The following is a 27,139-nucleotide window of genomic DNA, read 5'->3' as shown; positions in this document are numbered from 1 at the left end:
CCGCCCGCCCCTCCCGCCGCCGGGCGCACGCGCCGCCGGTTTCCCCCGGTCCCCCCCCCCCCGCCCCGCTCCGTCCCCGGGCGCACGCGCGCGGCGGCTGCGGCCGCCGGTCCCCCAGGCGGTACCGCCCGCCCGGGCCGGTGACAGCGGCACCTCCTCCCCCCCCGCAGCCATGGCGAGCGGCCGCGCCGAGGAGGCGGCGGCGGCGGCGGCGGCCGAGGAGGAGGAGGAGGAGGCGGCGGCGGCGGCAGCGGCGCGTCTGGCGGCGGCGCTGCGGCAGCGGCTGCGGGGCTGGGAGGCGGCGCTGGCGGCGGCGCAGCGGCTGCTGGTGTGGGAGAGGCCGCTGCACAGCCTGGTCACCGCGGCCGCGCTCGGTGGGGCCCTCTGGTGAGCTGGGGCTGGGGGGGGGGAACCGGGGCTGTCGGTACCGCCCGTCCGGGCCGTGCCGGTGCCCGCGGCGTGCGGCGGTTTCGGGGCCCAGGGCAATGCCCCCCGGGTGCTTGCTGTTCGTGTTCCCGCAGCCCGCATCGCCGTGGGATGTGCACAGCCGGGAGTAGCCTCGCTGTTTTCCTCTGACAGGCATAAACAGGCCCCTCCCTGAGGGGAGAAAGTGCCAGGAGGATTTGCTTTGCCCCGCGATAATAAAATGCAGATGGGCCCAACTGGAGCCTCGCCCAGGCACGTTTCTGGTTAATTTTTGCATCCGTGCTTTTATCGGTTCACTTCACCCCACGAGCCCCACGGCCTCCTGCAGCGGCAGCTGCCCTGAGGCGTTTTGTTTAAGCCCTTCTGCTCGTTAATCTTTCCCAGGAGGTGCTGGTTCTTCATACCAAAGCCTAGGCCAGTCGGTTTCGGCATGGGAGTGTTCCCCCTTCCCTGTTTTCCTTTCTCTGCCTCTCGGGCAGGGCAGCAGCACGAGGAGTCGGGAGTGTGAGTGGCAGAGCCCAGCTGTGGATGGGAATGAAAAACATCCTGTTTGTTTGTATAAACAGTGAGTCAGTTTTACTGATGAAAATGCTCTCAGCCAGTGGCTTTCCCAGCAGAAAAGGTCAAAAGTGTCCAGGGAAAGGTTTAAACGTTGGTCATAGATGACATAGGAAGGGACAGATTCTGAAGTCAGAGGAGAAGAAAGTATGTGACCAAATAACCTGTGAAGTCACTGTGATGAGGCAGCTTACATTCTGTTCCTTCATCCATACTATTTGTGGTAGACAGGTGCTTAAACAGTTTTGGACTACTCTGCCAAAGCTGGAAAGGTCTCAGGGCAGAGCTTTGAAGTGAGGAGGAGGGTGAGAAGCACAGGTGAGATGTCAAGGGTGATAGACAATGCTGGCCCAGGGACCATGCTCGAAGAGGTTGAGAAGAGCAAAGAGTGCCCAGAATATGGGACAGCAGAGAGAGATTTAAATATCACAGAGGTAGAGGAGGAATCATTTATGGTCCCATGGAAGATTCAGCCCAGCATCCCTCCACTGCAGTCCATAAATGAGATAGAATATGAGGAAAGTCTTTCAGAGATGATATGAAGCTACAGAACTGTTGTCCTGTGAGAAGGGATACAAACGTTGTTTAGGTCATTAGAGGTTCTGTAAGTCCATGGAAAGTGCAGCTTCTGTTCTGTGCTGCCCAGTAAGGCAGATCTTACATCCAGGTCCTCTGTCTCCTGCTTGGTGGGAAGCACAACCCTTCCCTGCTCTGCACTGTGAGATGCTCCCTGACTCCAGTCATTGTTTAGTGCATTTGAGATTAGATATTGGCAAACATTCACTGAGGAGGAGAAAGGTAAAACAGCAGAGCGGCTCTTTCTTTCTGGAAAGGAATGTTCATTAAAGGGGTGAAGGTGAACACATTTCCCTGGCATTTGTTTCTGGAGTGACTTAAAAACAGCTCCTCTGAGCTGGAGGAAAGGATGAATATAGACAGCCGCTGCTGGCACATGTGTCATCCTGGGACCTTTGCTGTTGAATCTCTGTGGAGTGGGGAGATAAACTCTTTGATGGTGGCATTGCACAACCGTGTGTGAGCAGTATTGTGTGAGCTGGCAAGTGGTTCAAGCCAGTGTGTGGATGAGGGACATGAAAGGTTTTATGATAAAGTCAAGTGAGCAACTAAACCATTTAAGTGCTAGCTAGGCTCTGGTGAAATGGTAATAAGAGAATGGGCATCTAGAATGGCAAGATGTATTACCTGCGTGTAATGCTGGATCTTGTGATGACAAATGCAAGTTTTCAGAGAACAGGCTGAGTCGCAACCAGTTTTCTGCTACAGCGATCTGTATTTATGTTATCTAGAGCCTTCACCTTGAGGCTTTAGAGAGACTTGTACAAGGGAGCATTAGCCTTGTTTTACAACCAAGGGAGGAGCTCAGAAGCAAGGGAGGAGAGCACTGGGAGATGGCAGGGAGTTAGTTGTTAGGTGGTGAGCCAAAGGCGCCATTTGAGAATGTGCCGTGGCGAGGATGAGTGTCTGCAGAGTACAATGCTTGCTACAGTGGCCCATAGCAGTTGGATATTTGTGCTCTAGGCTGTATCTGTTTGCTTATCAAGAGCAGTCATTTGCTACCTTTTTCCTGCCCCTGCCTAACAATTCCTTTTTTGATTTCTAGGTTGTTTTCCTCCACTTCCCTGAGACCCCTCTTTCTCCTCAGCATGTCCCTTCTTGGCATCCTCTTGTTGGAGAAGTGGAAGCCCAGGTTCCTGTTTGATTTCTCAGGTATGTGATATAGCACTGTACCTAGTGACACAGTTCTAGTGTTACCAGCTGCTGGGCTATTGCTACAGCTGGCCCTTCCCTGGCTCTCTCATAGGTCATGTAAGCACTGTTCCTACTGTAACTGCAGGCCCAGGTACTGGTGCTGCCTCTTACCTATTTGTGTCAGAGGATTAGGATGTATCCTCATACTCTAGGCATGGGGAGAATTGCTTCCAGTGCTGAAAAGTTCTGGGAGTGTTTCATTTTGAGAGTGATTAAGGGAAGAGGCCCAGCTAGCTTGCCAGGGAAGCTGGTGACAGGGATGATGTGATGTTTCTGGTGTGTCTTTTTTTCTTCTGCAAATGTCATGGCAAAAAGATAATTTCAAATCTGAGCATGTATGGCCCGCTGAGCTGAGGGAAGGAAAATGGGGACTGTTGAAGTGTTTTGGCTAAGTTCAGTGTGGGCTTATGCCCTGAAAGAGGCAGAGCAGATGAGAGCCACTTTTTGTGGTAGATAGCAGAGTGGATGATGAGGTCTGGCAGCAGGGACAGTTAATGTATTGTACCTGTACTGAACAGCAGCTGATCTCCACCTAATCAGTGAGTCCGATCACTTTTCTTATCTTTCCTGTTTATTGAAGGGTCTTTGCTGACATTAGCCACAAAAGCAGCAAGAGGAATAGCCTCATAATGATGATAGACATGGATTGGCTGCTGTCTGCTTTGAGTGCCTCCTTCATTGGAGTTTATTAAATGACTGGACCCAGACCTGCCTACTGCATTTACTGCTGCTGTTCAAAGGCAGCTTGGGGCCCTCCATCCCTGCCCCCCTACTGTAGGGAGGGTTTCTGAATGAAAGCCCCTCTATATGTGTGTTTGTAAGGTGCCCTTTATTTGACCTAAAAGCCTACTAACTTAAAGGCTGCTTTCACAGAAGTCCTGATAAGATTAGATATATTTCAGCTGTAGTCTTGAAACTGTTTGCTTTGTGTGGTTCAGGTAACTAGGCAGCTAAACTGCACTGGCCAATTTAATTTCCTGCTTATTCGCAATAGTTTTTTAAGGGAGTAGTTTAAAGCCAACCCAAACCATTTCACTTGAAATGTGTCCAGAAATGCAAAATCCTGGGGTCCAGTACAGAATGGTGTCATTGAGGCAGGTGGGGGTAGAATCACTCCAGCAAGTACTAGGCCTGTAAAAGTGGTGTTATCATAGAAGAAATAGGAAATCCATACTGAAATCAACTTATATGGTGCAGAGCAGTGAGGAATAAAAAAGAAGACCAAACAAACCAGCACCAGTGGGGGCTAGGCTTGTCCTGTGTCATAGGCTCTGTGAGAAATCGGTGCACATCCTACTGCGCCACTCCTCGGTGTTCTTCACACATTTCACTCCTTCTTGCTCTTCTGGTGCTGACAGCAGAGAACAGGGACACCTCTTTGATGTGCCTGGTTAGGTCACAGCCCTGATTTTGACACGGTCCACTGGACCGTGTCTCCTCAGCCACAAGGAAGGAGTGGTGCTCTGCATTCCTGAGGGACCTCCCATTGAATTGACGCTCCTGAATACTTAGGGGCTCTTGTTTGGCTCTCACTTCCCACTGAAACAGAGCTGCAGCTTTGTGGCTTTTCTTCTCAGTGCTTCCTGTAAGCCTTTCCTGGAGCTTTGGGAAGTGGGTCAGTACCATACCTTCAAGAGTCAGCACGTACGTACACAAACCTTGGCTTATGGCAGTTGTGTATGCCTTGGGTGACTGCTTATAACATCACTTCTGAAGGAATATTAAAACCTCAGCGTGTATTTTGCAGTTACTCACACACTGTGATCAGGGACACACTAACAGCATTGAAATGTGCAACTTTTTTGGGCCCTGTCAGAAGGGACTGCATATTTTCAGCTCCCATGCAGTCTCAATAGAGTTCCACTTAAATATTGTTTAAGGACTTAGGAAGCACCTCCATTTTCTCCTGAAATGGGTATCAAGTAGGGATGTTTTCGGTAGTGGTGTTGTTTGGCAGCTGTGTTTTGGTCAGTGCAGGAGAGTGCAGTGTGGAAGAGCTCTAGCAAAGGTTGCATTGCAATTGAATGCTAGTACTCCTTAAAAAGGGCCCCTGCTTTCTAGCTAAAGTGTACACACAGATGAAGAATGCCTCTTAGAGAAGTGTTGAAAACCTGTAAGAGCCAAGGAATCCATCAGTGATAATTTGTCAGTACCAACATGTAACCTAAACTCCTGCATGGCTGACTGGTCTCCCAGAAGAGTCTGGTGTATGTCAAGTATTTTGTATTAATCCACAATCCAGTATGAAATGCTAACAGAAAGATTTCAGCCAGTTATTGATGATCTGAGGCCAGCCCTGGGTGTCCTGCTTGCCAGCTTAGTTGTACTTGTGCTAGACAGTATTCCACCACAGGCTGGAGTTAAGCCTTAAGTAAGTGAACGTATCCTGTTGGAAATGCTTTAGGTTTGTGGTTGGGCTGTTCTTCCAACTGGTGTAAGACTTCAATGCTTTGGGATGACCAGCAGGCAGACTACTCTACTACAGGAAGCAACATACTGTTGATCTTAAAGACAGCTTGTGTTTTGCCAGATAGTTGAAATCACGTGAAGGCCCGGCAGCCTGCTGAAATGTTCTGCAGCTTCCCAAAGTGTCTCTGAAACATTCAGGATCAACTGAGGAGAATTGTTTCACTCCCTCTGCTGGTGTATTTTGGATGGCTTGGATGACTGCAGCCAGTGGGAGAGGAGTGGGGCTCCTGTGCCATCCCACTTACTGTGTTGCTGGCACATCTGTCCAGCAGAGTTGGCAAGTGTCCCAGCACCTCATCTGGTAGCTGGTGTGACCCGTGTAGACAGCCCTCACAGCCTGGCCAGTGCCAGATGTAATGTGTTTGGTGATTTAGTGCAGGTAGTAGATGAGGCTTAGAGATAGAGCTGGATTTCTGTGTGCTGCGATTAAGCAGCTTTAGATTCCTGAGCACAATAACAAAACAGCAATGGCGGTCACAGGAGGGAAGCAGCTGCCCTGTGAAGGTGGAGCTGCATCCGTAATATTCACTTTGCACCCCAAGCTCCCTCTGTGAGCTGCCCCAGCCACCGTGCCAAACACTCGTGGGCAGAGGAGCGGATGGGCAGCCCAGTGTGCGAGCAGTTGACTCCTCTTGTCAGGCCTGATTACTGGAAATCTGGGTCATGCTCTCAAAGAATCGCCTCCTCCCCAGGCGGATGGCCTCCCGCTCCGCTGCACTGCACGAGCAGGCTGGTGCAGTGCCTGCAGCAGGAGGAGGAGTCTGGCATACTTGGCCCAACGTCCTGTGTCTTGGGAGAACAATGGCAGGGCCGCTACAAGCATTTGCTCCCTTCTGTGGCTTGAGCTGGATGGAGTCTAAAGTCTGGATGGGTGATGGCAGTGATGTTTGCTCACCTCTTCTGTGCGTTTCCCTGCAGGAGTCACTGCCACTCTTGGGCTTTGTGATGGGCTGATGACTCCAGGGAGGATTCAACCCCCTTTTTTTGCATATTGTATTTTATTAGCCCATTTCTAATTATAAGCCTACTCTCTGAACATAAACTCTCTTCCTTTATTTTAGATCTGTTTACATGGTGCCACGCATGTGAGGGACAGGGTCCCACTGACTTTTAGAGTCTCTTGGACCAAGTTGGCTGCTGGTCAGACAGCATCAAAGATGTATCTGTCCCTGACAGCTTAAGGACAGTGGGTGGACTGGTAGAGGAGGGTAGACCTTGATAAGCCATCACAGTGTGAACAGGGCCTCATTAAACAGGAGACTTATAAAGGCTATGTTGATAGAATAGCTTTGGTTGAGCTCTGTACATCCTGAGACACTAGTCAGCTAGTCAGGACACCCAAATCCCTGAGCAACCAGGCTTGTGAGTTCCAGTTGTCACAGAAATATTTTTTCCTCTCTGTATTTAAAGTCAGAGCATAATCATATGTGACCTCTGCCATTGAATCACCACTCCTCCCTTCAGTACTACATGAACTCCTTGAGTCCCTGTTTGATCATCACTGAGTTGAGTGCGGAGAGGAATGGGAGAGCCTTTCCCTTGCTTGTATCCAGACTGATGGACCCTAGGAGTGTAGTTTTATCTGTGCCTGGCACAAAGGGCTGTCAGGGGACATATAAGAGACCTAAAATTAGAAAATTATGCACAAGACTGCTATTTTTTATGCAATTCCATGGGATAGGATGGGGACAACAGGGATGTCTCTGGTATTTGTACACAGCATCCTGCCAGGGACTGGGCTGGTCAGTGGGAAATGCAGCTCAGACCTCCTGGTGCCATGTTTAGCTCTGAGGTGGAAACTGAAGCTTTCCCTAGCTCAGAAATTGTGCTGGCAGCTCCCTGTGAATGACAAGGGCTCGCAGCTGCCATGGGAATGGCACTGCCCAGATTTTTGGGACACTGGGGTAAGCTGTGTGATCCCTGCAGCGGAGAGCCCAAATGTTAGCACCAGGGTGCACCTCAGATATGAGTGTCCTGGCATATGTGTGTCGATGCAGGTTGCAGGGTATACTGGGGTGCCCAGAGCCCAGTGCTCTGGTCTCTCCGAGTCTCCAGGCATGCTTCACTGCAGCCTGCGTGGCTCAGACTCCATGCCAGTGATTTCTGCTTGCGTGAGAGCATGAAGAAGATCCCCAGGGTGCATCCCTAGCTAAGTATGATACATCTCCAGCTCTGCTCTGTTCCAACTGGTAAAAATGTCAGATTGTATTTTTCACTTGGCTGACTAATCTGCTGTGTTCTCTCTACAGCACAACCATCAGAGGAGCTGAGAGGGGAGAGGTAAGCTCACTGATGTGCTCCTTGGTGGGAGGGGAGAGTGGGGAAGCCTTAATTTACTGTGGTGATCTCACCTGTCCTTTTTTTTCCTGTTGTTGATAAACTGCATGGCTCCTGCTGTGAAACATTGCTAGCTATTTCTCCTGCACTGGGAGCTGCTTATCAGCTCAGGAGCCACATTTTGAAACTCTGGGGAAAGCTAGTGTTCTTTCAGTAGCAATAAAGCTCAAGTACTTCTGATGTTAGAAACTCTCGGGTTTCTTCCCTGACTCTCTCCTGAACTATTTTAAGAATCCTCCAAAGAGAAGAAAATCACAGAGACTGACTTTTGCAAGCCATATGTTCTCTCTGTGTGGCGTGGCTTGCATTCTTGGCCATGGTTGTAGGTCTGAGCACCACACTCTGGCTATCTTGGACTTGGTGCAAGGGGAGGCCGTGTAACTAGTTCCACCTTCAGCACTTTTGTCTGTGTGGCTTTGAGTAAACCACTTTGCATCTTGGGCCTGTGGCATGAGGATTCTGTGGCATGATGTCTGCTGCTGCTGCTTGGCTCAAGTGTCTCTTGACTCTTCTTGATTAAAGAAAAAAACTGTCTCGAAATTAAGCATCTTCCATAGTTCAGTTGAAGATGCAGTCAGTATTGTCAAGCCTTTGGTAGGGAACTCTGCTTCCCAGTGCAGCTGTTCCTCCCCTCCAGCAAAACAGACCATGTTCAAAGATTGTCTTCTTGCTCTTGTCTGTCTCTAGTGAGGGGGTGACTTCAGGGGCACAACCTCACCTGCTCAGTGTCCCTGAGCTGTGCCACTGTCTGGCAGAGAGCTGGGTCACCTTCAGGCTGTACCTGCAGGAACTGCTACAGTACAAGAGGCAAAATCCTGCCAAGGTAAGCTGGAGATACCTACTCTTCTGTGCAGGGGCTTTTCTTTCTGTTAGTAGTGGCTTAGGAGATGGAAGAATGTAAGCTCAATATTTTTACAATTGCTGTCCCTGTTCAACATTTGCTGTTCATTCCTTTCAGACTCTATGCCATGGGAAGTTTAAATAATGAGTAATTGACTTCCAGTACTTGTAAACTGAAGCTGAACTTTACCCCTCCTGTGAATGGCTTGCTGTACTTAGTTTTATTTCTCAGTGTGCAAAGGAAGCTCTTAGATTGGGAGTGGAGAGGAAAAAAGGGAGGCCTACAGTTTCTGCCCCTTTCGCAGGCTCCATACTTAAGCTGGTCTTACCTATTTTGCTAGCCAGGATTGTAGCTAGCCAAGTCCAAATGCAGCAATGTTTCTGAGTGAATGGAAACTTGTCATCAAACGTGTTATGATGGCTGTGACATGTGTTGTTTGGAAAGAGTTTGTAGACAGGAGCTTAGCATGACAAAAAATAGGACCAACCAACCACTAGGATTGTGTCAGGCTTCCTGGGGTTCAGTGTGCCAAAAGGAGTGGGTTTCTAACACTGCTTGTTACTCCTTTTCTATTAAAATCCTGTCCCAGCCATACGGAGTAGAAGACCAGGACCCAGGATGCCCTTAAAGGATGAATTCATTGGGAACAAAGCCTATAGAGGGCCCTTAGCTTTTGCAGACCCTTTCCATTATGAGTTAAACTCTTCATTGCTGGATTTAGTCCATATCTGAATCCATGCGCTGGCTTGCAGAGTGTCTGTTCTCACTTCTCCCCCTCCCCGGTGAATGCAAGACAAGTTGTTAGGGCTGCACCAGTATACTTCCCCTTTTTCCAGAGGAGGAAGGTCCTGGTCTGGTGGCAGCGTGGGTTCTGCTAATGCTTCTGCCAGCTGGTTTGTGGCACAGCAGTGGCACAGCATCTGGTGACTCTGTAACAGGTTCCCGTCTGTTCCTCATGAACTCCAAAATGGCAATTTGCAGTATCCAATCCTATCCTCAGGGAACATAATTTACTTCATAAAGAACTGTCCAATAAATTTTTGATATGTTTTACTGGGGTGTTGGGTTACCTTGGTCGTCCTGCGCTTGAACCTCTAATGCTTACAGCTTAACCCAACCAAGCTGTCCGAGTTGTGACTGTCAGCACCTGAATGTACTCGGTGCAGAGCTGGCTGACTGACTGTTAGGAGCATCCCTTGTGTTGCGCTAACTGGGTTTCCGGCTCTGGTTGCGTAGATGTATCTCTGCCTCTTGTCACTTCTCTTTGTTCCTCTCTCTTCCTTCAGTTCTGCATGAGTGTCTGTTCAGGCTGCCTGATTCTGGCTGTAGTTGGACACTATGTTCCAGGCATAATGATCTCCTACATCATTTGTGAGTATAAGCAGCTCTCTTGAAAGCCGAAACATGACCTAATTGTGCTGTTGATACGCTGGTAGAAGCAGATTTGTGGTTTTCTCAAGGGGATCTGTGCTAAATGATGAATCAATACAGAGAGTGTGCTCCGGGAAGTCTCTGTGTGTGCATGCCTGCAGTACAACTGCAAAGGCAGGAGAGGGAGCCGTGGCTAAAATATTGCTGCCCTCTGCTCCCCACGGCTGAGGCTGTGCTGCCGAGGCGCCAGGGAAATGGGAAGCTTCTGTATCGAGAGTGTTGTTAATGAAGCTGTGTGTTTGGTAAATAGACCTTTTTCACTGCATCATGAGGCCCCAATAACTGTTCTGGTGCTCTGCTGCGAGCACATCTACATATGAGCTCTATGCTGCTGCCCTTGTAGAAGTTTTGATGATACTTAGTTTTAATAACCTCATTTCAGGGCTTGTGTTGCATGTTGGGGCTGGGATGTAGTGGCTGAAGTAAAGAACTTACACTTCATCTTAACATAAATCTGTATTCTAACAGAGATCTGGCAGGAAAGCCCGGTTAATCAAGCAGCTTTGGAGTGAGTAAGAATAGCCATGGATGAGGATTTTTAAGCAGAGTCAGATGGGAAAGCAGATGCCATTCAACTGTGTTTCCCTTCATGCAGTCTTTCTCGGTGGCGCCACAGGGAGGATTGGGTTGTGCTTGGTCTGTCTCACACTCACTGCATCCTGTGTCCACAGTGCTCAGCATTCTGCTCTGGCCTCTGGTGGTCTACCATGAGCTGATCCAGAGGATGTACACGCGTTTGGAGCCTGTCCTGATGAAACTGGACTACAGTATGAAGGCAGAGACGCTGCACCACAAGCATGAGAAGAAGAGTAAGGACCCACCTTCTGTCTGGCTTTTTTTGGTGCTGTACTGCCAGTGTGGAGCCCTAGCAAAGGGACAATAGGAGGCCACATCTGCCAACACTGTGTGGTGAAAAGCTGCAGAGGAGCAGAGGAAAGCAGGTGGAAACTCTGAGGTTTATGGGGAGAGCAATTAGGTGCTTCCAGGTGATCCTGAGAACAGCACACAAGAGCAGCAGATTATGGTTGTCTCTGGGAACCCTGGACACTTTCACATGGTAGTAGAAGTAGTGGGAAAGTAATATATAAAGGCAGAAAATTCCTTCAGTGTCATGTAAAGCTTTTCTTCTCTTTCTCATAGAGCGACAAGTGAAGAGCGAGCCTGCAGTAGGTGATGAGCCAACAGCAGAGACAGAGAGTGAGAGTGAGGCAGAGCTGTCGGGCTTCTCCCCAGTGGTAAGAGCACAAAGATCTGAGCGGAAATCAGTCCCTCCTGTCTGATCTGTAGCAGCTTGAGAGCCAAGGGGTGGTCTGAGTACAGCTGCATTGATAACAAACAGCAGAGCACTAAGTCATTTCTTAGTGACTTAGTTCAAAGGAGAGAAGGGTATGTGTTTGATGAAGGCCATTGTCTCCAATGTGGGTATTGAGAATTCAGTGCCACAGTGCTGGTGAGGACATGCCCCAGCCTCCTCCTGACCTCAGAATGACTTTGGTGGTTATGCTTCATACTCAGAGGACATGAGTGTCTCTTGAAGAAATGAACCCCCCCTGGTGTAATGTATGGGGGCTTTTCAACACTGAAAAAGGGAGATGAGCAGCACTAGTGTCTCTTACACTGTTCCCTGGTCTCAGGCTTCCCTGCGTGACCTTTCTATATTTGCACTACAGAAATAGACCAGGTGTCTTTCTTTTCAGGAGCTCTGGGCATATAGCTGGGCTGTGAGGTGGGAAGCTTCAGTTTCCAAAAGAATGTGGATACTTGAACCACTGCTTCTTGTAGAAGGCTTCATTGGGCTCGGTGTGAATGCAAAAGGGAAGGGGTGTTCTGTTTCTTGGTCATCCCAGGAAAGGAAGAAGGATCAAAGCCTCCTGAGACTCCCACAGTCTGATCCCATCTTGTACTGCCTCTTTTGGCTTTTTCACTGAGAACAGGCAAAACTTCAGGCAGTGATTTATTGCAGGAAAGCCAGTGAGCTGAGACCACCCTTCCCTGTAGTGCAGTGAGCACTTTGCCCAGCATACTGTCCCTCCAGCAAGGACTTCTGCCTGGAAGCTCTAGAGGCACCTGTAGGCAGCACTGTTAGCCAGACACACATGAATTTGTCCCTCTGCCTTCATCCCGTCCAGGTGGATGTGAAGAAAACTGCCCTGGCACTGTCAATCACAGATTCTGAGCTCTCTGATGAGGAAGCTTCTATCCTGGAAAGTGGGGGCTTTTCTGTCTCAAGGGCTACCACCCCACAGCTGACAGATGTTTCTGAAGGTATGTGATGCCTTGCTGCCCCCCTTACCCTGGATGTTTTATTCTGGAACAATGAGCCTTATGAATGGGAGGACAGGGAGGGAACCCAGCTATTTGTGTGGGAAAAGCATTGAAAGGAGGAGGAAAAGCAGCACAGCATACTGTGACTTCATGGCTGATCATAAGCTGGTCCCCAGTGGACATCTGCCTCTAATTACTGCCCCACAAAGCAATGCTGTCTTGTGACACCAGCGAGGGAGCAAAGGCACTCACAAAGTCCCACAGAAATAACTGCATAGATAGTCACACACCTATATATGGTGCTGGGTGAAACAGGTCTGACATGCCACCCTGTCAGACTTCCTAGCTCAGAGGAGGTCTGGTTAGTGGTGAGGAGCATGGAGGTACCCACTCGGATGTGGTCACTTCGGTGTCTGGGGAGGAGCACGCAGGTGACGTGTTGTAAGCCCCATTTCCCTGACCCTGAGGGTTTTCGTGGGGGGCTCTAGATGCAGAGAGCATGAGCTGGTGCAGGAAGTCCACTCTGAGCACAGAGCACATAGAACAGGATGACAAAAGGGACACTCCCGTGTGAGTCATGCCACTGAGAGAAGAGTTTAACTACAGACCTCTTCCTGCTGGGCTCCAAGGATGGGGAAGATGCCCAAAAGTCAGCCATGGTGTGTCATCTAGGAGAAGGTGGGTGGGAGGTAGAGATGAGAGAACCTGTGCCTTAATGCTGGTGCCTTTCAGACCTGGATCAACAGAGCCTGCACAGTGAGCCAGAGGAGTCATTTTCCAAGGACCTGGCAGAGTTTCCATCCGTGGAAGAATATCATTCCAGAGACCTGGGACCACAGAGTGATGAAGACGCGTTTGGTGTGCCTCTGGGTCCTGAGCTTGCCCACGCTGCCTGTGAGCTGGACTCAGCAGAGAAAGAGGCCGTGGACTCTGACCTCTCCATCCTTCACCTCGCGTCTCCTCTCCATTTTGTAAATACGCACTTCAATGGGAGTGGTCAAGCGGCAGGAGGCAGCACAGAGCCAAAGACTGCCCCTGCCCCGGGCCTGGGCATCTGCATTAACACGCTGAGTGAGGAGATTGTCACCACTGCCATCACCACGGCGGTGCAGAACACCCTCTCTGCCCTGCTGCGGTCCTCAGAGGCCAGCGAGGGGCCCTCCCTCTCTGAGTTCCTCCCCACCGAGCCTGAAGAGAAACTGAGTTTCCAAGCACAGCTGTCAGAGAGTGAAGTGGTGGAGACAGAAACAGAAGCTTCACCAGAGGATGAGGAGGAAGCAGATGACTTTGAGCTACTGGATCAGGGGGAGCTAGAGCAAATGGATGTAGAGCTAGGGCTTGGAGAGGAGCAGGAGGCACAAGAGTCTCCTGCCGCTCCATCTCCCTCCTCTGCTGTGCTTGCTGAGCTGCCAAAGCAAGGAGATGAGGAGGAGGCAGTGATGACAGCAGCATCTATGTCTTAGGTCTTCTTCGTGCACCCCCTTTTCCTCCATCGTCACTGGAAAGAAGGAAAAACTCACACAGTGAACGTGCAGCGGGTTTTTAAATGTTTGTGTTGACTGGGATGGAAATGCGTCAGTGTTAATGTGCTGTGTCTGGAATAATTATTCCTTTCCATCCTTCTCGAGCCCGGCCTTCACTGGCTGAGCGGGAGGCCCTGCAGCTGGGGAGGAGCCGGCTCCTAGAAGCCTTATGCCACAACTGAAACACCAACCCCAGCAAACGCTTCCTAGTAATGGTGCAGTATTTCGGTCTGTCTTCTGTTTGTCTTTCGTTTTGCACGCAGAGTACCAAGCTAGCTGTAGCTGCTGCTAATACCCGCATCCCCAGTAGGACATATGCAATCTTATTTTATTGGGTTTTTAAATGGCTAAAAGTGTAAATAATTTTAACTTTCCTTGGTTTTGTTTGGGGGAAAGGGATGGGGTGCATAGTCAAAAGGGGCTCTTAGGGGCTAGCGGAGGGAAAGGGGTCTTTGGAACAGAGGGTAGCATTAAGGGGACAAAAGCAGATGAGTGCTATGCAGTGAAGAGATCCCCTTCTGCAGACTATACCATCTTTTGTGTCACTGTTGTAACAGGGTATTGGGTGATTGTTTTCCCTGTCTTGTTTGAGTTCTGCTGCTGGGTGGGTGTGGAGTTGAGTTTTTTGCAATCAATGAAATTCACTCCTAGCCCTGTTCAGTACTCCAGTTGCTTGCTGTTGTGGCATCTCATGCCTTCTGCACCCCTGACCCCACAAACACCCCTTCTGTGGTTAGCTGGGCATCGTAGCGTGGCACCTGGGGACTCCGAGGTGGCTGGAAGAGAGCCAGAAGCTCTGTTACACAGCAGAATATCCATGGTTTGTGTCCCCTTGGGGCAGGGGGAGGGTGAAGGGCATTCCCCCGAGTTCAAGCTGTCCCATGTGGGCAGAGACACTTCTTGCTGGCCCTTCTGGGCTCCGCCTTGTCCCGAGCGCTGCAGCAGATCTCTGGAGGTGGTTCTGCTGCCGGCTCCCGGCGGTGCTTCCGGAGGAAGGGGATGCTGCGGGGCGGGGCGATGCCGCCGGGGCGGGGCGGCGCTCGGGCCCGCCCGTAACGCCCCGGCGGAAGCGGGCGCGGCGGGGCCACCGGTGCTGGTGGCGGCGGGGCCGCCATGGAGTTCCCGGACCTGGGCGCGCACTGCTCCTGGCCCGCGTGCCAGCGCCTGGGTGAGCACCGGGGGTGCCGGGGCGCGGGCGCGGCTCCCGCCCGGGCGACACGGCCGCGGGCCCGGGCTCGGGCCTGGGTGGTGCGGACCGGGCAGTCCGGCCTGCGGGGAGGCGGCGGGGCGGTGCCGGGCACCCGGTCGGTGCAGCGGGGGGTGAAGGGCGAGCCGTGCCACCCGGCTTGCCCTTGGCGGAGGGGTCACTGGTCCTTCCCACTGCCAGGGCGGGGCTGCCTGCCGGTGCCGGTAGCCCGGGGACACGGCTCTGCCCCGGCGGGGAGCGGCTCTGGCCCGGGGACAGCAGGGAAGGGCCCTCGATGCCGCAGGCTGGGGACACCGGAGACGGCGGTGCCGAGGGGCCACTGGGGCCTGTTCGTCTTCCGATTATCCCGATGGGCGAATCCCGTGGTAGCTGTGGCGGCATCGATCGCCGCCGGCTTGAGGCCAACAGCCCATGGGGAGCTCGGTGTGACTCCGGGTGCTACTCCTGATCCCGGGGAGGGCACGTTTTAAGGAGGAGCCCTGGGTAATTCTCAGACGTGGCTATGGAGCTGTAGATCTTTTGCTTCCGTGCTGGGGGATGAGAAGTACGGCCCAGGCTTTGCCGCGGGTCAGGGTTGTGCCCTCGGGAAGTGGGGGAGGCCCCCGGGCTGCAGGTGGGCAGTGCTGACCTCCGTGCTCTCTGCCCGCGGCATCTCCCGGCTCCCAGACTTCCTCCCCCTGAAGTGCGATGCCTGCGAGCAGATCTTCTGCACCGACCACATTGCTTATGCCCAGCATGACTGCACCTCTGCCTACAAGAAGGTAAGTGCAGAGAGGAGATCTCATCCACCCTCCTGCATGGAGCTGCTGAGTTTTTCCAGCCAGGGGTCAGAATAATCTGTGATTTCTTTAATCACTTGGGCAGTCCCCCTTGGGATGTGTGCTGAGTCTGAAGGTGCCCCTGAAAGCCAGGATATGCATCTCAGTGCCACAAACATCCAGCTCTCCCTCTGCCACTGGGTGAAATGGTTTGGGCATCTCCCAGCCATACTATCTTCCCTTCCCGGAATGTTTATCCATACCTGTGCACCAGCTGTGCAAGCTGGTTGGAGGGTGGTGAGCAGAATCTCAAACTGCAGCTGATGCTGTAGAAGCTGTGATAGGCAGGTCCAGAAAGGGAGGGAGATGGCTGTACAGCACTCAAGGTTGCCCAGCTACCTGCTCCCAGCCCCTTTTTGTTATCTCTGCAGGATGTGCAGGTCCCAGTGTGTCCGCTCTGCAACACCCCAGTCCCTGTGAGGCGGGGGGAGATGCCTGATGTTGTGGTGGGTGAGCACATTGACCGTGACTGCAAATCCGATCCCGCACAGCGCAAGCGCAAGGTATGAACCTGATGCTCTCTGCGTGGCTGCTGAGCTCTGCTGGGTCCCTGACAAAGCCTGGGAATGGGATGAAAACAACACAGATTTACCCCTGCCCAGTGCTTTCCATGTTGGCACAAGCTGAAGGCAAGGACAGTTGGTGAGCTGGAGGTGTGAGCATCCATGGGGCTTTGTGAATGCAGTCTGAGGTCTGGGATGGAGTGAGGCTGGGCAGCCACCTGGGATGTGAGGATGGGAAACTGCATGCTGCCATTAAGAAAATGCAGTCAGCAATTAGCTGCCTCATCTTGCCAGGAGATGAAATTGCTGCAGGAACTGACCCTGCAGGAATCCAGCCCAGCAATGGCTAAGGGCTCTGGACTGTTCCTACTGCACTGACATGAAAGGCAGGAGTCCCTGGGCGAGGTGTGCTTTCTCCTGCTCTGCATTCTGTGGTTGTGGAAATCCTCATCTATGGAGACCAAAGCACCAGTGAATTACTAATAAACTCTAGAGCCCTGCAGATAACACACTGGTGGGAAAAGCTGGTCAATGCCCAGGGCCTGGCATGGAGGGAGGGGACAGCCCTAGACCTGCAGCGCCGTGCTCCTTTTCACCACTGCTGTGTCATTTTCAGATCTTCACCAACAAGTGTTTGAAGCCTGGCTGCAAGCAGAAGGAGATGATGAAGGTGATCTGTGACCAGTGCCACAAGAACTACTGCCTCAAGCACCGGCACCCCCTGGACCATGACTGCAGCGGGGCAGGGCGTCCCGTCTCCAAAGCAGGGTGAGGGCCTGGGGACAGACAGGCTGGCACAGATGGGGCTGTGCTTGCCAGATGGGTGATAAGAAAGAGCCCCGCTCCTCCTGGCCTGTTGTCTGGGACTGCTGCATTCTTACACTCCCTGCGTGGTGTGTTGGGGTGTCCTCCAGCAGCACCAAGCAGAGATATGTGCACAGTCTCCTGTAGCAAAAGCTGCTGATACTGCCCACTGAGTGCTTTGCACTTGCTTCTTTGCCCATCTCATTATTCTGGAGCTGATGGTTTCTGCCTATCCTGGTACACAGTTTCAGCTAGAGAAACAGCACTTGAAACTCTTGGGAATAAGTGAGCCACATCATGGGTACTCTTGGGAAGAAGGGGGTGGGGAGCCAAGGAGGCCTCTTGCTTATCCAGCTTCATCTCCCAGGGTGTTCAGTGTCCAGTAACAGCTTGTGATGGTAAAACAGTTGCTCACAGGCGTCCTGTCTGTCCTAGGCACGCTGCAGTTATGAGAGCCCAGGCATCCTCCTCCAAAATAGTCACTGCATCAAGCAGTGGAACTGCCTGGCCAGCAGACAGCTCCTCTTCTCCAGCCTCTGCCAGGTAAGGTGATGGCCCAACTTGTAATTCTGAGGTGGGGATGACCAGGCTCTGCTTGGCTTCCCATGGAACGCCAGAGTGACAGCTTCTTGTGCATCAGCAGAACTCAGTATTTGTACCAGGGCTCCCTGCCTTGACAATAACCCAGCTTCTTTCCTGTTTGCAGAGGAGGCAGAGCAGCTGTGTTGCAGAGTCGTAGCACCTCCCCTCCAGCTGCCATGCTGCTGAACGGGCTGGTGAGTGGCTTGGCCTGGGCATTTGGGGTGGGTTTGGGTGGTTCCTGTGACCTGGGAAGTGACTGCAACAACTGCTTTCTAACCCACATTCTGTAGGAGACTGTGTGGTCCTAGCTGGGCCTTCCCTGGCAAACAGGGATTCTGGATGCTCCGTGGGAAATCAGAGCTTGCAGCTATGCTGCACTTGGTGCTCAGTTTTCTCCAAAGGGATAAAGTGCACCAGCCGTTTTCCCCAGGTGTTGTTTTTCTGTTCTGCAAGCCAAGGGTGGAGGAGGAGGCTGGAAGCTGCTTCCCGCTGGTATTCTTGGCATACTCCTGTATTAGCAGACAGGGGTGTGTTCCTTTGGACAAGGGGAGAGCACTGCAGATCTGTCCTGAGCCCCAGACCTCCACGTTGGCTGTGTCTGGCCTCCTGGAGAGAGGAGATTCACCTACCCTTGGCAAGTCAAGACTGTACCTGCCACATGTCCCTTAGGGCTGCCTCCTGCCCCCCACCCTGGCTAAGCTGGTGACAAGGTGTTTTGTTTCAGAGCGAGGAAGAGGCACTGCAACGAGCTCTGGAGATGTCCCTGGCAGAGTCAGCAGACAGCTCAGTGCAGCCACCCAGGTACAGCCCCAAAACACGTGGTGTGTCATGCGCCCAGCCTGTGTGTGAGAGGTGCCTGGGGAAGCATCATGTGACTCTGGGATATTTCTCTCAGCACGTGTCTCCATATGATGCCTCTCTGTGGCTGACAGGGGAAAAAAAAGAATAGTCTAGAACCATCAGGGGGCTCTGTTCAGCAAGCAAGCCTTCAGCCCTTGGGGGAGCTGGGAGGGGATGGTGACTGTCACAGAGAATAGAATGAGCATGACAGAAGGAGAGTAGGGGTGCTCTCAGAGGACATCCAGGAGCTCACGTCCTCAGGCACAGTGCCCAGTGGTGCTAAAAGCACTGTCTGACCCTTCCCAAATCTTCGTTCGCGAAGACTGGCCATACATACAGACTGGAGCTAACATGGCTCTCCTTAGCCCAGAGTGGTGGCTGCCAGCCCCAGCTGGATCCTCTGCTCCTTCCCCAGCCCCTGGCTTCTTTAGGGTGATCCACAGTTGCTCCCCACTCTTAGCTGTGCTGGAGAGTTGCAGTGAGATGCTGCCACTCCAAAGGGCTCTGAGCATTGGTTCCATGAGCCTGGGGGAGGCTGAGGCACATAATGCAGTGTTGTCCCAGCAGCACGCAGGAGGAGGAGGATCTGGCACTGGCCCAGGCACTGTCAGCGAGTGAAGCCGAGTACCAGCAGTCGCAGCGGCAGGTGAGTGAGGCTGGCTATAGGCTCTGCACTGTCGTGGGGTTGATCCTGCCTAGCTATGTCATGGAGGGAGCTTCCCTGTGTTCTGCTTCCTCTGCACTCTGTCTAGGCTGGCTTTCTTCACCAGAAGGGCAGCCTGGCCTGGGGCAGTGGCAGCATCACTGCTGAGCACACAGCCCTGGGGACTTGAGCGCTGGATGTGCCCCATTGTAGGACAGACGAGAAAGCCTGTCTTCTCTTGCTCACTCTGTGCTTCTTCCCATTCCAGGCACACAGTTCAAAGCCATCGAACTGCAGCATGTCATAGGCAGCAGAGGCAGGCAGGGTGTGCCAGCAGACATGAGATCCTGCTTGTGACCCAAGGAATGGCTCTAGCCTCCCACATGGATGCTGTGGGGTTCTGGCGTGGGCACTGGTGACAAGAGCCCTTCACCAGGGACAGCTTTTCTCTCTTGGAGCTGTAAGCCACCGAACACACACTGGAACCTCGGCCCAGCACCTGTATAAAATTAGTGCAGCAAATCATTGATGCTCCTGGGGAGATGAAGACGGTGCAGGACGAGGCTGAGCACACACTGACCAAAGCAGGCAGCAGCCCAGGGCCTGCACTTACCCATTGGCTGCCACAGCCATGTCACAACACTGGTGGGACTGTGGCGTGAGGGCAGAGCCACATGGGGACATCTCCACATGCTTGGACATACAGCTGCTGGGATGCAGCTGCCCACTGCAGTAGGAGGGGGCTGGATTTCATGCTCTGGGGAGGGCCCTGCCAGCCCCTCAGCAAAGAACAACCATGGCTGGGATGGTCTTTTGCCTGGACACAGCATAGCTGAACATGTAGCCTCCTGGCAGCGTGAAGGCAGCCCCTTTCCTGCTCCCCACACCCTCGGTGCCTCCCTGCTGTTTGCATGCACAAGAGCACGTTGGGCCTTACCCTGCTTGGCTGGGGCACAGGACCTCTCTGAGACTGAATGGAGCTGTGTTTCCTTTCTGGTTTAATATAACAAGGGCCATTAACTGAAACGTAACCTTGGCGGTGACTTGACTGTGCCAGCATGGCTCGCATGGGAGGGCTGCAGCAGCCTTCCTGCTGCTGGCTGCTCTCTGCTGCCCTAACCTACCCCAGGGCCCCTTTTTAATGCTGCTGGGGCAAGAACGTCTCCCTCTTTCCAGCCATGCTGCAGGGAATCCCCTTTGGGGTAGCAGCGACACAGAACCCCTTCTTAGAAACAGAGCCCTGAGCCTCGAGCCAGCTCTTCCTTGCTGGTGTTTGAAGGCTGGAGCTGATGGATGGGTTGGGGGGATTTGTCCCATTGACCTCTGGCAGGGGGTCTGCTGCTGTGCAGGGTCGTGCTGCTTTTCCTCCTGCTGCTGGACCCATTCTGGCCTGCAGGGGCTATGCCTGGTTCTGCACAGGACTGGGCTGTCCTGCCCTGAGTCGCATCCAGCTGAGGGAGGGGGTATCGGGCTGGGCTGAGGGAACATTGAGACTTGTCAAAGTGCTGCTTGGGAGAGAATAAAAGCATAGCACAAGATCCAGAGGCACTTAGGGGGAGTGGTCACTTGGTATCTGGCCTAGAGGGGCACATCTCTGCAGATGGGAGTGCAAGGGGGGGCACATAGCAGTGAGGGGGCACCAACTGCCCTGCTTCTTCCTTTCCTGTTGGGGTGCAGTCCCCTGCCAAGCTCAGCCTTTTGTGTGGGGCCCCTTGCCTGCCTAAGCCCATGGAGCTCAACCTGTGGCAGAGAGCTGCTGGTTGACCCAAGGGCACAGGCACTAACCCTGCCTGCCCCTGCCCCAAGGCGTGTACCCTGCTCAGAATACACAGGCAAGGAGCTGAGAAGGACCTGGTTTAAGAAATTACACAACAGCAAAACAAACAGGTAAAAATATAGTGGAGTGTCCAACCAAGCCCCTGCAGCTCCAGGACGGACCAGGCTCCAGCCCACAGCCAGCAAAGGGCTCCCTGTCAGTGTGGGGGCCTGGCCCTGAGTCAGTGTCACAGCAGAGACGCCAGTCATGCCCACGACCCCTTCTTGCTACCCTAGGGCTTCTCAGTGTGGTGTTCCTTGTTCTCTTCCTCATCCCCAGCCTGCTGCTGTAGCCACATGCCAGCATACACGCCACCCTTCTGCAGTAGTTCCTCATGCCTGTGGGGAGAGCAGAGGGGTTCAGGGTCCTGAGCTGGCCTCAGAACCAGGGAGTGGATCCCCATGGGCAGACAGTACCCAGCCCCTCTCCATGCTCACCTCCCTCGCTCCACGATGTGCCCGTCCTTGAGCACCAGGATCTGGTCTGCACCCACCACAGTGGAGAGCCTGCAGGGAAAGGCAGGTGTTATCCTGACTGTGAGGGGAGAGGTGTGGGAGTGGGGTTTGGATAGTGTAAGGAGATGCAATCCCAGGAACTGTCACCCCCTGAGGAGGGGACAGGTCTGTGTGCCCCTCTGGGAGGGGCTGGCCAGCTCAGAATGCTCGGCACCCCCTGGATCAGCCCTTTCCTCTCATCCCTACCTATGTGCAACAACGACGGTGGTGCGGTGGGTGCAGACCTTGGCCAGCGAGGCCTGGATGTGTCTCTCAGTCTCCGTGTCGAGTGCGGATGTGGCCTGTGGGAGAGGCAAGGTGTGGGGAAAGGATGGAGGCAGTGCAGGCAGCTGCTGAGGGTGGGGCTGCTGCAGAGCGGGAGGAGGCCCTTGCCATTACCTCATCCAGCAGGATGATGCGGGGGCCCTTCAGGATGGTGCGTGCGATGGCAACACGCTGCTTCTCACCCCCACTCAGCTTCAGCCCCCGCTCCCCAACTTGCGTGTTGTATCCTACAGGCACAAGGGTGGGAACATGCTGTGCTGGTGCCCTCCGAGATGGGGATGGGGACCAGGCTCTGTTGCCCAGGGAGGTCCTGCTGGGACCACACAATCACCTGGCACAGCCTCTGCCCATCCCTAACCAGGAGCTGATCTAGCCCTGGAGAGAAGGCAGGGCAAGGCAAAACAAGGCACAGGGTCACGCAAGTGTCCCCATGGGCCATATCACCTAAGGAACCTGTGAGCACAGCTAGAAGGTCATGAGGAACCCTGGGATCACAGGGGAAGATCAGGAGGGGACTGCAAGTGTCTCACCATCAGGAAAGGAAAGGATGCGATCATGGATATCAGCAGCCCGGGCTGCCTCCTGCACCTCCTGGTCAGTGGCCAGGACCCGTCCATAGCGGATGTTGTTGGCAATGGTGTCGTTGAAGAGCACTGTGTCCTGGGGCACCACCCCAATGTGAGCACGCAGCGATGCCTGCTTCACCTGGGGAGGCAGGGGGAGAGGGCTCAGGCAGATGCAAAACCCTTGCAAAGACACTCCCCCCCAAAAACCCAATCCTACCCCTCTGCCATGACCCTCACTCCTTGTAGGGTGTGTGCTGTAGGATCCTGCACCACAGGCTCAGCTGAATCTCCGCCCTGTGGTGGAGCACCCTGACAGTGGCCTGGCCCTTCCCAGAGAGCCCTGGCCAGTCTCCAGCATTTCAGCCCAGGGGTCCCACAGTCATGCCATTGACCCTGCTCCTGGCATAGCCATCAGCCTGCAAAGGGGCCATGTGTGGCTCATCCCTGCCCCTGGGGGGTGCTAGTGCCTGCACCAAGCAGCAGTGCGGCCCAGAGGAGCTGGTGTGTCCCCCCTCCGGGTCCCTGCAGCCTCCCACCCTTACCTGGGATATGTCCTGCCCGTCGATGCGGATGCAGCCACTTTGCACGTCGTAGAAGCGGAAGAGCAGGCGGATGATGGTGCTCTTCCCTGAGCCCGAAGGTCCCACCTGCAGGCAAGGGTAAAGGGACTTGGAGATGCCAGAGTCTCCCAGCTGCCAGTAGAGCTGGGTAGGGAAGAGTTGGCCCTCTTGGGGGTCTGTCCTTCCCACCCTTGTATTTTCCATCCCCTCTTCCTCCATCCCACCCTCCTGCAGTGAACCCACACCCGAGCTCCTACTCTTACCAGAGCCAGAGTCTGCCCAGGCATCACAGAGAAGGAGATGTCATGCAGGATTTCTCTCCTGGGAGAGGGAGATTGAGAGAGGCTCAGAGCCACTCCACATCCCCATATCCCCATGTGTCAGGCCCCATAGCTCATTTTTCCACCCTGCGCCCACCACCCCATACCCATCCATATAGCTGAAGTGCACATTCTCAAACTCGATCTGCCCAGCCTCCAAGTGCAGGTCATCAGCATTCACCACGTCCTTCACCTGCCAGAGGAGAGATGTGGCCTCAGAGCTAGCCTGTTCCCAGGGCAGGATCACAGGGCAATCCAGGGAATGGGGTCCAGGAAAGGCAGCACCTACCTCCTGTTCCTCGCAGAAGAGCTCAAACATGTTTTCCATGTCCACGAAAGACTTCTGGATCACCCTGGAAGGGGGGCAAAGACCAGAGAGAAGGGTTTGGAGGAGCGCATCCAGAACCAGTCACCCATGGAAAGGAAGACCCCAGGCACCTCCACAGCTCTCAGTGTTACCTGTAGTAAGTCCCAAACCAGTTGAGTGGCGTGTAGAGCTGGATGATGTAGGTGCCAAAGAGGACAAAGTCCCCCACCTGGAAAGCACGTGGTATAGGGGTCCACCACCGCCAGACCCAGAGCCCCAACTCAGCAGGAGGCTGCCCAGGCTGGCACAGGCCTTACCTGCAGCTTGTTTTCGGTGACAAAGTAGGCACAGAGCAGGGACCCTGCCAGCAGCCCCAGACCAATGACTACGTTCTGGGTCTGGTTGAGGAGGCCCAGTGAGGCACTGACCTTCCACTCCGAGACCTGGAAGAGGCAAAGTCCTGTGGGATGCTGCTGTGTCCAAAGTAGACTCATGGTGAGCTCCATCTTCCCTGCAGGTGACTGTGAGGTTCAGCTCCTTCCCCTTCAACTCCCCCACTGGTGCTGAGCACCCCATACCTGGTACTTGATGATGGCGTCATTAAAGCGGTTCACCTCATAGCTCTCTGCATTGTAGTACTTCACCTGCAGGACACAGACCAGGGGTCAGCACCCAAATGGTCCTCTGCAGCACCAAGCAGTGCTCAGTGACTCCTCCAATGCCTACAGTACCGTCTCAAAATTGAGGAGCGAGTCCACAGCCCGAGACTTGGCGTCATTGTCCCACGTGTTCATCTCCCGCCGGTACTTGGTCCTCCACTCAGTGATGAAGATGGTCAGAGCTGTGGGCAGGAGGGAGCTGCATTGGCAAGTTCCTGTCACCCCACAGCCTGGAAGCCCTGCATCCTGACCCCCCACTCACTCAGATACAGGCTCATGCACACGAAGATGATGAGGCCAAACCAGGCGCTGAAGACCGAGGTGAAGTAAACTATGCCGATGACAATGTCCGCAATGGTGGGGACAATGCTGAACACGATGTAGCTGAGGGAGGGAAGGGGGATGGCGCATCAGCCTGGCCAGGTGGGGCTGCTTGGCCACCCCCCACCTGCCACAGGCACGCTCTGACCTGAGCAAGCTGTCGATGCTGCTGGTGCCCCGGTCCACGCTGCGCAGGACCTCGCCAGTGTGACGCCCCAGGTGCCAGCGCAGGGACAGCCCATGCAGGTGGGCAAAGAGCTGCACCTGCACCTGCCGGTTGGTGAACTGCTGCACCCACACCCACAGGAAGGTGCGCAGGTTGCTCACGAAGCCAGTGGAGCCTGCAGGGTAACATGAAAAGGTCAACAGAGATCAGCCCCCCTGGCGCATGAAGCAAGATTCAGAAAGCCCAGCTGGGAAAGGGGGACTTGGGATGAGGTCCACCTGCTGTCCCCAGCCCAGGATCAGCACTGGTTGCTGCTTCCAAGAGAGAACAGCAGTTATGGGGGATAAGGGCATCCCTGGCCACTTCAGCCCTGGTAAGACGTTCCCCACCCTGTCTCTCCCCAGTGCCCTGTCCTTCCCAGTGGTCCTTACCAGCACCTCCACCCTGTAGGAATTTCAGCCCCACGTAGCTGCAGACAGTCCAGGCCAGGGTGTGCCAGGGAGCGCCCACCGTCAGCTCATTCACTGAGGAGAGGGTGGCAAGGGTTAGGATGGAGGGGCAGGAAGCATTACTGGGTGCCCATGGGAACAAGCCCCAGCACTTAGTGCTGGTCCCTGACACCCTAGATTCTGCTCCTACCAGCCCCCTGCAGCACACCTCCCAGCACTCAGTGAGGCCATGAGCAGCCTTACATGCTGAGCTCCAGGTGCCTCACCAATGTTCTTGTAGTAGATAGGGACGAAGACATTGATCGCCCGCTCCAGTCCCATGAGCGCCATGCAGAACAACACCAGCCCCTGCAGCAGGTGGTTGCCTCTGGGCCACATGTATGGCACCAGCAGCCGCAGCTTCCTCCGGAAATCCTTCCAGGTGGAGGTGGTCCTGCTGGCATTGGTCAGGAGCAGCTGTGGGAGAACAGAGCAAGGGTCACTGCCTTGGCACCCCAACCCAGGTAGAAATGGCCCTGGGGAACACTTCACCAAGGAAACCATCCCTGTCCTCCCAGAGAGCCCACTCCATCCTCACAGCAGGGCGCCATCCTGCTGACAGTGGGCAGGGAGCTTGGGCAGCCCCAAACCTCACCCCTCCCATGTCTCCTGAAGATGCTGATTCCAGGACAGCTGTATTTCCATTTTATCCCCAGCTCCTCCCTGGAGGATGTCCTAAAACTGCTCCAGCCTTGGGACTCACCTCGCTGTTCTCCACGTCCCGCTCCTCCTCATTGATCAGCAGCATGTATGGCTGGCGGGGCAGCCCCGGGGCTTTCATACCCAGGACGAAGAGCATGAATGTGCAGATGTAACGCAGTAGCCAGAAGCCAAACTGCACCTGGATGGAGAGTGAGAGGTTAGTGTCACAACCAGCCCTCAGCACAACCCTGGGCATGGAATGGGTACGAGCTGAGACAGACAATGATTGGGGCATGGAGATGGGATGCAGTGCAGCCAGGAGAGAGGGGACACCCCACACAGCTCAATGGGAGCCCCTGCTTGAGCACAGCACCTCAGGCAGCACCCAGACCCCTTTCTTCCTCCCTGCCACATCTCGTTCTGTGCCCTCTGGCTCTGGGTGCACCAGCCCTGGGGGGAGCAGAGGGTAAAAGGAATGTGGGAAGCAGGCAGATACCCCCACCTCTGCACTTGGGTCTGGGCCAGGCAGAAGCAGGAGATGAGCTGGATGGTGAATGGAGAGATGTGTGATAGATAAGCTTGGGGCCAAGGCACCTGGAAGATGTGTGGGTGCAACCCAGGAGCATAAACACCCTGGGCATGGCAGATCATGGTATGCACGTCCCACTCCTGCACTGTGATGGTGTAGGTCACCCCCTGCCCCAGAAAAGGTTCCATCCCTGCCCAGAGCCCACCAGCTCACCTTCTGGTTGGTGTCCTCCAGTGCCCACCACCACAGCGGGCTCCTCCAGCACACCAGGGTCAGGTTCTCGGCAGCAAAGGCCAGCGCCCAGAAGAGGAGGAGGACAGTGCCATGGCCCCGCGTCCGGTCGTGCGCCAGCACCCGCGTACGCTCCAGCTGCAGGAGGGCGATGGCACAGCCCCAGCTGAGGGCCCAGAGGCAGGCATGCAGCAACATGTAGCCATAGAGCCGTCCCAGCCCCACTCCTTGCCACAGTAGCCCACCAAAGGGCTGCAGGGCCAGGAGCAGGGACAGCAGGACCTGGCAACGGTAGAGGCGGGAGTGGAGAATGTACTTGGGCTCCATGGCACGGCCGAAGCGGGCGTAGCAGGCATACTGCAGAGCACCCAGCAACAGGCAGACGCTCAGCAGCACGGCCGGCACCAGTGTGAAGAAGAAGCAGGGCTGGAAACCCTGCTGGACCCAGGCCTGGGCAATGGAGCTGTTGCCCTCACAGTAGCCCCCCAGCATGGCCATCCTGGCAGGTCACCAGCTGCAGAGAGAAGAGGATCTGAGGACACGTTTCAGGATGGGCTGTAGTATGGCTACACAAAGGGACCCACGGTGGGATGGCATGGCCAAGCAGCAGAGGTCCTCATGGGGCAGGGGCAAGCACCGCTGCACACGGACACGCAGGATGTGCTGCATGCAACACACACAGAGCCGTGTGTGCAAGCAGGGCTAGCTTTGCATAAGGATGGCCACGAGCACCACACC

General features: G+C 54.3%; 3 protein-coding genes across 5 annotated transcripts; 2 read left to right on the top strand and 1 right to left on the bottom strand.

Annotated features, from left to right (window-relative positions):
- The first annotated feature begins 100 nt into the window (after positions 1 to 100).
- Positions 101 to 14,283, top strand: RETREG2 (reticulophagy regulator family member 2). The gene is made up of 9 exons (XM_032692607.1): positions 101 to 387; positions 2,606 to 2,712; positions 7,473 to 7,503; positions 8,248 to 8,383; positions 9,688 to 9,772; positions 10,504 to 10,641; positions 10,973 to 11,067; positions 11,962 to 12,097; positions 12,830 to 14,283. Exons 1-9 carry the CDS (start codon positions 173 to 175, stop codon positions 13,558 to 13,560), a joined length of 1,674 nt encoding a protein of 557 aa, XP_032548498.1. The 5' UTR covers positions 101 to 172; the 3' UTR covers positions 13,561 to 14,283.
- Positions 14,284 to 14,650: 367 nt separating this feature from the next.
- Positions 14,651 to 20,565, top strand: ZFAND2B (zinc finger AN1-type containing 2B). 2 transcript variants are annotated; one of them, XM_032692609.1, is made up of 9 exons: positions 14,651 to 14,788; positions 15,494 to 15,588; positions 16,017 to 16,148; positions 16,765 to 16,916; positions 17,388 to 17,495; positions 17,659 to 17,728; positions 18,259 to 18,335; positions 18,942 to 19,020; positions 19,286 to 20,565. In XM_032692609.1, exons 1-9 carry the CDS (start codon positions 14,734 to 14,736, stop codon positions 19,322 to 19,324), a joined length of 807 nt encoding a protein of 268 aa, XP_032548500.1. In that variant the 5' UTR covers positions 14,651 to 14,733; the 3' UTR covers positions 19,325 to 20,565. The 2 variants fall into 2 exon arrangements, with proteins under 2 accessions (XP_032548500.1, XP_032548499.1); XM_032692608.1 differs by having other exon boundaries at positions 14,657 to 14,788; positions 18,939 to 19,020.
- A 293-nt stretch (positions 20,566 to 20,858) lies between these two features.
- On the bottom strand, positions 20,859 to 26,922 carry ABCB6 (ATP binding cassette subfamily B member 6 (Langereis blood group)). 2 transcript variants are annotated; one of them, XM_032692605.1, is made up of 19 exons: positions 26,384 to 26,922; positions 25,703 to 25,840; positions 25,227 to 25,416; positions 24,943 to 25,035; positions 24,494 to 24,686; positions 24,287 to 24,408; positions 24,097 to 24,206; positions 23,944 to 24,009; positions 23,683 to 23,808; positions 23,518 to 23,594; positions 23,348 to 23,411; positions 23,166 to 23,251; positions 23,002 to 23,059; positions 22,721 to 22,825; positions 22,143 to 22,317; positions 21,727 to 21,839; positions 21,535 to 21,629; positions 21,271 to 21,339; positions 20,934 to 21,171 (listed from the first exon to the last, which is right to left on the bottom strand). In XM_032692605.1, the coding sequence occupies exons 1-19, from the start codon at positions 26,897 to 26,899 to the stop codon at positions 21,066 to 21,068; spliced, it is 2,502 nt and encodes an 833-aa protein (XP_032548496.1). In that variant the 5' UTR covers positions 26,900 to 26,922; the 3' UTR covers positions 20,934 to 21,065. The 2 variants fall into 2 exon arrangements, with proteins under 2 accessions (XP_032548497.1, XP_032548496.1); XM_032692606.1 differs by lacking the exons at positions 21,535 to 21,629; positions 21,727 to 21,839 and having other exon boundaries at positions 20,859 to 21,171; positions 26,384 to 26,915.
- Positions 26,923 to 27,139: the final 217 nt, after the last annotated feature.

The sequence above is a fragment of the Chiroxiphia lanceolata genome, chromosome 7 (assembly GCF_009829145.1).
Source record: "Chiroxiphia lanceolata isolate bChiLan1 chromosome 7, bChiLan1.pri, whole genome shotgun sequence".
Classification (NCBI taxonomy): domain Eukaryota; kingdom Metazoa; phylum Chordata; class Aves; order Passeriformes; family Pipridae; genus Chiroxiphia; species Chiroxiphia lanceolata.
The sequence above is the reverse complement of the archived record's forward strand: the minus strand, read 5'-3'. Positions and strand labels throughout refer to the sequence as shown.